Source organism: Brienomyrus brachyistius, chromosome 3 (assembly GCF_023856365.1).
Source record: "Brienomyrus brachyistius isolate T26 chromosome 3, BBRACH_0.4, whole genome shotgun sequence".
NCBI classification, from domain to species: domain Eukaryota; kingdom Metazoa; phylum Chordata; class Actinopteri; order Osteoglossiformes; family Mormyridae; genus Brienomyrus; species Brienomyrus brachyistius.
Genome location: NC_064535.1, coordinates 8,179,343 through 8,188,273, shown reverse-complemented (window position 1 = coordinate 8,188,273; position 8,931 = coordinate 8,179,343). Strand labels below are relative to the sequence as shown.

Genomic DNA, 8,931 nt, shown 5'->3' with positions numbered 1-8,931 from the left:
ATATGATCAATACGCACAATGAGTAACGAAGTGTGGATGGATTGCACCAGTATGGGGTCAGTACCTCATATGACATATTAAGGAGGATGAGAGTCCATTATTGATGAAAACGTGGAGTAAAACAGAAACCAGATTGATCTGTAAATCTGTCTCAAACCACAAGCCTACTGTGATCAGTTTGTATACAACGTGGCTTTGGAATATAAATTATTACTTTTAGTCAATCATGTTGTTCAGCTAACACGTAGTCAAAGAATTTATACATAATTTGTTCAGTGAAACAGAGGGTTTGTGATGTATGCTTGCTCAGAAATCTGTCATTTATTTATTGTAGAAATACTTTATCTGTCAAATTCTTCATTTTCCCCTGTGGCAAGGTTGGGAAATGTAGGGTACTTTTTTGATTATTGATATACGGTAAATCTTTAATAACATTAATATATGAATATAAAACTTAACTTATTTGAAATGTTAATACTACCAATGGATGTACAGGAGCAAACATCTTTCGTTGCACAATGTCAGCATGTAGTAACTGGGTCACCTTTCTAATTAGAATGTATTAATACGCATGCGCGAACGCACCTTTCTTAAAATACTGAAAAAGAAAGAAGGATCATGAACTTTTTAAAAGTCGCGTGAATGAAGGATGTCCTATAACGGACACCGTAAGTCTGCCAACGAACGAAACCTACGCTGTTATTGTTAATCTTTACTCTATGCGTCTGAATGTGGCTCTACGGACATTTGTCTGTGGTTTCACATACAGTCATGCACGGGATTAATATGAACTGCATCTTTAACATTTCCTCATTCCCGCCATTAAATTGGCATTAAGAATCAGCTTTAAGAAAGTCTCTGAGTCATACACTGTAAAAGGCGCGACTGGCTCAGAAAAGGGAAGGTAACCTGTGAACGCCGAAGAAGTAACAAGTAACACAGACTTTTAAGATTTCAGCTAACCAGTTTAGCTGGAGTTGTATGTATTCTACATTTACTGTTCGGCACATTCGGAATCTAGCATTAATGTTAAAATAACTTCTCATTGCACGCTTCTCTTTGATAAGTAAGCGAACTTAGTTTAGATCTCAATGTATTCATGTCTCTTTCTAATTTAATAGCGTTGTGACGATTGAACACTGATTATTGCAAATATTTATCATAGATTTGATGTCTGTTTGCCAGAACCAGAAAAGTTCTCTTTCAGTTTCTTGGGCAAGACGATTCGGATACTTTCAGTTTCAGTAAAATGAAAAGTCGAAGAATCGAAAATCTAAGTCCAGATCTTGTCCACTTGCTATATTACCCCGCTGCATTTGATGGACTCAACAACACTGGCAGCTTCAAAATTTGACAGATAAAACATTTTTTGACATATCAGCCAGCATCTGCGTAGTCACGTGATCAGCATCACGTTGAATACTACAGGTTCTCGATTCAGGGAGAAATGTATAACCCGCTTTATTAAGCGAAGGTACTCCAGGTGTATATAAATGTATTAAACATACCGGTCTATTTTTTATTTGACCACACAAGAATGGGAGTTTATTACGATGGACACTGTAAAATATTCACTGCATGTTATCCTCTTTGCCTCTTTGAAGTAACATGTCAGGTATCTTCATCTGTTCACCTGTTTGGATATTACTGTGACAACATTGTAATATTATTTTCATGTCAACGAAGGTGCTTTAAAATGCCACCAAGAAGGAAGGCCTTGCCGACACCACTGCCAGATGGCTGGATTTTAACCGACACAGAGAAGAAAGAGTGGAGACTGGGCCCGATAATCGGCGAAGGAGGCTTCGGTCTGATTTATTTAGGTAATTATATAACAATGTGTTAATCAGTCCTTGTGTTTCTATCAGCCAATCACACAGCATTACTGTAGTGTTTGTGGTTTTGCTGCGTCCAGCAACCAGTATATATTGATTTTTTTTTTTGTGTAATCCTATTGTTCTTGTGGGTTTTTATCACAGTCCACTGGGTCAGAATTTAAGGATAGCATTTTAGACCTTAGCAAATAAGAAATTCTCTCTGTTTTAACAGGACTAATAGATATCAGTCCCAAACGCAGGCAGTAACTTTGTTACCACTTGCTGCTGAGCCGTTTTCATCTTAATAAACCTATATTGCAGAATCCAAAGCTGTTGTTCGTTTTTCCCCATGCACTGATTCTGTTAGCATTTCTTCATCCATAATTGTCTGTGGTCTATTAAACACTGGGATCAGTTGACAGGATGTGCTGGTGCTGGGGAAGCTGGAATGGGACTGAAACGCTTCAGGATGCTTTTCGAAAAGGATGTATTACAGATGTCCCCTACAGATTTCCGGAATATTCCTTTGAGCTTGGACTAACCAACTTTGGGAACCAGTTTTGTCTAGGTCTGCGGTTCAGTTCAGTGCATCACTACTTGGATCTGGTTGCGTGCGATCTGCTTGTCCTTTTTCCTCAGTTGGGTGTCGTTCTGTCCGGCAGGTGGCACTTGTCAAGGTGCCAGAGTGGCGCTGGTGGCTCGGTACTTGCCAGACATGGCGGTAATTAAGGGAGGAGGGAAGGGGGGTGGAGCTATGGGCCGCTCCATCTGCCTTTCTCCTAACATATGTCATCCCCACATGATGACCTTACCTCCAGGTGCTCTGTGATGAAGTCAGCATTCAGTTTGATTCTGGGGCACGCCAGTGCTATGACGTTGGGTTATATGACTTAGACACATTACCAGAAGGGTCTAAGTTTCTGCTACAACCACAGAGTCCCGTGTGAGCCTTTAAAAAGGCAGCCATCATATTGTTGGTCTGTGCCCTTAACCACCACACTACCACTTGTCTGTATCATATCAGAAACATAACACTGAGCTTCCTGCATTTATTTGATTTGCCTATGCTACGATTTTCTTCTTTCAGCCTCACCGCAGGATGCTCCCGTTCGAGAAGACACCAATTTCGTAATTAAAGTGGTGAGTGGAGGAATGAGGTCATTCATTATGAAGATTCCAGCTCCTTCCCTACTGATCTGAGACCTTTGTGTGTTTGTCTTTAATACTGTGTTCACCTCCTGTATCTTATAATCTTCCTCAATACATAATTCGAACAGGAAACTCATAATTTGAACAAAGGAATTGGCGTATGTGCAGGCTGTCTTGTTATTTTTAGATATTTTTCATTTAAACCTTTTTAGTCATAATCTGACATTTCAATGTTCAAATATTTTCATTTCAGGAGTTTCATGAAAATGGGCCTTTGTTCACAGAACTGAAATTTTATCAAAGGGCTGCAAAACAAGAAAGCTGTAAGTTTTATTACCTTACTGTACCATATACCCCTGCTACATGCTACACCAAGCCCCCCAGGTACTAATCTGCAGTTCTCTGTAATATAAATCTGTTTGTTTTAGTAGGCCCTAAATAATGCCAGTTCAGTTGGCATGGACTGCTGCAGAAGTTTGAGTTTTCTGGGTTTATTCTTATCAGGGAGCAGAACCTTCTTTTGCGCTAATACAAAGTAAAATAGCCAGTGTAGTATTAAAACACATTAGTGTCCACTAAAAGGGTATTTTTAACCACATAGGTGAGTAAGGCTTAGCCATTATAACATGGTTTTCTTTTGGCCTCCTGGTCTGAAAGATGGTGGGCCCAATGTACACTAACTTGGACAGCTTATTGGGAAAACAGAGGAGGGCGGTAGCTCTGCTTTTAGCGGTGCTGCGGGCGGACAGCACCGCGCTGATTAAGTGGCAGCGGATGAAAATGATCTCTGCTAGTCAAATTAATAAGCCAAGGCAAACATGTACCCCTGTGCTCGTTAGCGCAATCCCAGCTTGTTTTGACTCTAATTTTTAGAGGATGACCAAATTGCAAATAATGATGCTGATTCTTCCAGGGGAGCCTCTGACCACCTGTCTAGCTGGTGTTGAGCCAGCCTGGCCTGCTGTAGCAGGATGGCTGTCCACATTTACTGTGGTGGGGGCGTGGGGGTGGATGCAGGTGGACAGGGCACCTGGAAGGCTGATGAGCTGGTAGGCTGTGCTTCTGCGGTTGTAGGACTGTGACCTCAGACTTCGGGTCCACTGGAGGTTTTCCAGTTTTCTTCTGTGGATTATTTGATGTACCAAGGAAGTGCGTGGTTGTATTTCTATGACACCATTGTTAGACGCTTATAGTTTGTAACATATCAAACTTCTCTCTGCTGCCATCCCACCAGTACGAAAGTGGAAGAGGGAGCGAAGATTAAACTTTCTTGGGATTCCAAACTACTGGGGCTCTGGACTGTCTGAACATCAAGGGATACGGTAAAGAATAAGATAAAAACTGCCGTCTATCCATCTTTTATCTGCTGATCCAGAAAAGGATTGTGGGAGTGGACTGGAGCCTGTCCCAGACAGCATCGAGCATATGGCAGGTGTGCATCCTGAATGGGATGCCAGTCCACTGCAGAAGATCAGTGCTTTTTTTCCCCACAATGCCGACAGCTGTGTGAAGTGAGCACAAGGGTGTAGATTTGGGTATAGAGGGCAGAGACACGTCTTCACCAGTATTATTGGGGTTAGGGGGGTGGGGGACCTTTGGGACTGATTTACTCTCTACCAAAGCAGAAACCGAACCTACGCCCTTGAGTGACCAATGTGAATGACGTTTCATCTCTTGCACAGGGTTAGCATTCTGAATCGCCTGTTGTCTCGTTCCCCCCTCTCAGCTACAGGTTCATGGTGGTGGACCGTTTAGGCGCTGACCTGCAGAAGGTGTGTCAACGGAATGGCAGCAAGCTGAAGAGGCAGACGGTCCTGCAGCTGGGCTGTCGCATGGTGAGACGTCACCACACCATGTACTTTCTGAGCCCTGGCAGACAAGTTCGTCCAGTGTGGCTTTCAGAGGACATCCTCTCACGCTTTTGCTCCTGGGCGTGGCTCCCTCTCGGCACGTGCCGCAGTAACGTGACGGTATCACGCCAAGTAACCCCTTCTCCTCTGCACGGCTCTCCAGTTGCACGTGTTGGAGTACATCCATGAACATGAATATGTCCATGGTGACATCAAGGCTGCCAACCTGTTGCTTGACTACGACGACCCCAACAAGGTAGGTGTGGAAAGCGTTAAGAAGATCCCACTCTAGAATATCAGTGCAGCATACCCAAAAATACCCAAAACAGCCAGTGTTAAGGTCACTGCTTCATATAATCCCATGCTTCATATAATATACTTCAGATGATATAATGCATCATTTAATATCTTTTATTGGATGTTGACATTTAACGGCTGCTTTCTCACCTTGCAGGTGTACCTGGCTGACTATGGGCTCTCCTATAGGTATTGTCCTCATGGTGTTCACAAGGAGTACAAAGAAGATCCTAAGAAGAGACACAATGGTACGACTGAATACACAAGTATGGATGCTCACAATGGAGTAGGTAAGGTCAACACCTTATTTTTTCACTTGGAAGTGAGACATAATATTAAACATGGTGACGTTTGTATCCAAACAGCACTGATAGTGTAATGTATGTAGGAACCCTTTGCAATTGTAATTGAATGTAAAATTCAAATAACCTATGAGCTTTAATGAAAACTAACCTTACTTTTCAGTGCAACTTTGATTGGTGAAGTAGTTTAGTTAGTATATTCAACAAAATACTTTTTTGCTTTCTTGTCATGCCGTCCGAATTTCTTTGCTGTATATGTTCTTACAACCAAATTGCAAATTTTTTTACTTCGTTCATCATCATTTTCTGAGTTTGCAATTGTTTTCAAGGCAGGGTTTTTATTGTGTTTTAGTGGCAGGCTATTTGGATAACCAATCCACAAAGAAAGCCCTACCCCTAAGTACCAAAGTACCCCAGCTGGTTTGGCACTTTCGGTACTGGAACTTTTGGTACTGGAACTCGACCAGAAGTCTTTGGAAAAGTGAATGTACTGAAAGTACCATACTTGGTACAGTGGAAAAGTAAACTATAGGGTCATGACCCAGTCTATTTTAATGTTTGTTACGCTGTTTAAGTAAATTTATTGTCTCTGTAGCTATATATATAGTTCTCTCTTCTTTTTTTTTTTAACTCCCTCAGAAAATATCGGAAACCCATTTGCTAGCAAATGACGTACACAGTACTTTTCATTGGATATTGATCTTCTGAGCTGCACTTTCCCTAGTAGGCTTAATTCAACAATTCCCTAATTAGTTAAAGTCATAACCTGCATTGTGTATTCATTTACTATTAATTAAACCTTCAGTGTTGCTTTAGACAGGAGCCGGACGATGGCCATGCCCGTAGCGGTACTCGGGTTTTAGTAGTGGGCGGGGCAGCTAATGGCTGTGGTGTTGTCAGTCACCCTTGTCAATACGGGGGAACAAGGTGCTTTGTCAGCACTGAAGGGTATGGGCAAAGAAAAGCCAATCTTAATGTTCCAGGAACATATTATTGCTGTTACCGCCATGGTGGATGAACTTTGTTTCTTCTTTATTTGTACATAACATATTATTATTTAGTGGCACCACTTTCCCAGAGTTTTGTTTGTAGGTGTATAGCAACAGGCACAGGACACTGGAATAATCTGGGTGTGTCTCCACGATGCGCGATTGGAATTCCAGGATTGCCCAGTGCCTCTTGATCTGTAGTTCTAGAGGTAGCAGTGTCGCCATGGACAACACTGCACTAAAGTTGGTGTCATCATGCACCCATCTGTCTTTTTAAATGTGGTTAGTGTTGGATGTTTTCATGGTTCTTTTAGCTCTCCAGAGGAAAACCATCACAGGTATAACTGAAAGAACTTCTGTGGCATGCTTATGTAGAGACTGAAGTTATCTGTGTAGACTTGCCTTGAATAGTCTGAGTAGAGAAGATTTATGTATTGGCTTTTTAACCAGAGATTACAGTCCTTAGTAGCTGCATTTCTTGTCAGTGTACATAGAGGCACTTGATTGATAGCTTTGAGTCTTGGATGCATGTGCATGTCTGCCAGAGGACAGTGTCCTTCTGGACCCTCTAGTCCTGCATGTCACCATGGCCATGTTTCCTTCTGAGGTGGGAGGGGAGACTCCATGTGGCCTAGAGGAGGCAACTGGCTGGATCTCATGTGCAGGGATTAAGCTAAAATCATTCATAAGTCCTTCATTGCCATGTTGTTCTGAAGTGAACGAACCAAAATTCTCAACTGAGGGGATCCCACTGCCTGAGAATGTCTGTTAAACAAATAGGTAACGATATGATGAACTTAGCACTCCTCTTTTGGAGGGTCACCAGATATCAGGCGGATGTCTGCGAGTCCATGGTGGGCCTCTGCCTTGTTTCTGCTGTTTTTCCCGTCTTCAGCTCTCCACCTTCCCTAGCTATCTGCCTCTGAAGGAATGCATGCTCCTGCGATTGGAAATTGACTTGTTTGCCGGATGTTTATAGAGAGGGAAAATTCAGACTAGTGTTGTGCTTAATATCCACTGTTATTTTTAGGTCTGAACTGGGTACGTTTTAGTGTGTGAAAGGGTGCTTGACAGCTAACTTCGGTTACTAAGTTCCCTTAGTCCCACTTTTGTTCCCTCCTGAATGATTTGACTACCTGTTTGTTAAAGGTAACGAAAGGTTATCAAAGAAACCTTTTGACAACACGCAGCATTGATGTGGCATGTTTCCTGCATTTAAACACCAGATAATGCAGAGTGTGTGTCAACAGCAATTTATGCTGCATTAATCACTATTTCCTGAAAGCACTTTGTAGAAGTTGTTTTTAAAATGCAGTACACAATTGAAATTATTTGCAAATGACTTGATATCAATATCTCTCATGTAACTTCTTAGTTTTCTGGCTATAACGTCATAGAAAATATCCAGCTGAAGCTTCAGTTAATCAAGCTACCCAATTAATTTCCTGGGTAGCCGCAGGCCCCAAAACCACCCAAATGATGTTATCGTATTTGCAGTGCTGTTGCAATGCTGGGGGGGAGAGGGGGAGCAGGGATCAATGTTGGGCACAGGTTCCCCAGGGGGACTCTCCCATCTCTGATGAATGCAGTCGATAGCTAATTTCTCTGGAGATGGGCTGTGGCCATAGAGCAGAGCTGGAGAAGCTGAGCAGAGCACATGCTTTGGTTCACCTTGCTGTCAACAATTAACTTGGAGCTATATGTTTTTTCCCCCCCTCATGTAAATATGATAATAATGATGATAATAATAGTATTAACTATGGACACCGTCCATGGAATGGCATTTCTTTTGCTCAGAACAAAAGAATCCAGTCTTGGAGCAGACTTGGGGGGGACAGAAATCTTGAGAGATGTGGTTAGAGTGAAGAGTAACACATTAATTAATTAATGTGAAATAAGGGAAGGAATGCGGGTTTTATACTCCTTTACTGAATTCTTTCCTGACAAGATGCCAAAGTGCTGGCGGTTTTTGACTTTGGATGATTGTCTTTGGATATGTGACCGAATACAAGAGGTTTTGGCTTAACGTGTGCATTGCGGTACAATGTTGAGTGTGGCACATGTACTGACGCTTGGAATAGGGTTTCTCCGACGGCACACTGCATGCTTTAGGCCAGACTGCTGCGATGGTAGACTTGTTTGTTCTGTGTGCTCTCCTTAGAGCCACAAGCAAGCCAGGAAATTCAGAGCCACCCAAAGTGCATTCTACAGACAGCTCTGGGATCTAGTTCTCCTGGACGTGCGTTTTGATCCTTGGATTTTCATTTGGGTCATAGGTCTGACGGGTGATTTGTATGATTTCCTGTGGATCCATGTATCTTCATGACATGCTTGCAGGACCTGCCCAGCGTGCAGCAGCCGGGCTCTCCCCAGCTGTGTCTCTGGAAAGGCCCTCGCCTTCTCTGGATGGAAAAACGACTAACTCCCCTCCGACGGGTGGTTCAAGCCGCTTCTTGGTCGATGGGAGATTTATGATGGGAGCAACCACAGGAGGGAATAGCATGGTTTGGGGGACTGTTTTTTTTTC

At 42.6% G+C, this 8,931-nt stretch overlaps 1 protein-coding gene across 5 annotated transcripts in view; it reads left to right on the top strand.

Moving 5' to 3' along the window:
* Positions 1-573: 573 nt before the first annotated feature.
* vrk2 (VRK serine/threonine kinase 2) overlaps positions 574-8,931 on the top strand; it is a 15,694-nt gene continuing 7,336 nt past the window's right edge. Inside the window, exons 1-8 of one of the 5 annotated variants that reach the window (XM_049008156.1) lie at positions 574-668; positions 1,687-1,823; positions 2,905-2,957; positions 3,220-3,289; positions 4,201-4,288; positions 4,693-4,801; positions 4,980-5,072; positions 5,271-5,403. In XM_049008156.1, the coding sequence (XP_048864113.1) occupies positions 1,697-1,823; positions 2,905-2,957; positions 3,220-3,289; positions 4,201-4,288; positions 4,693-4,801; positions 4,980-5,072; positions 5,271-5,403 (673 nt within the window). In that variant the 5' untranslated portion in view covers positions 574-668; positions 1,687-1,696. The other 4 variants (XM_049008153.1, XM_049008157.1, XM_049008154.1 and 1 more) reach the window with 4 other exon arrangements.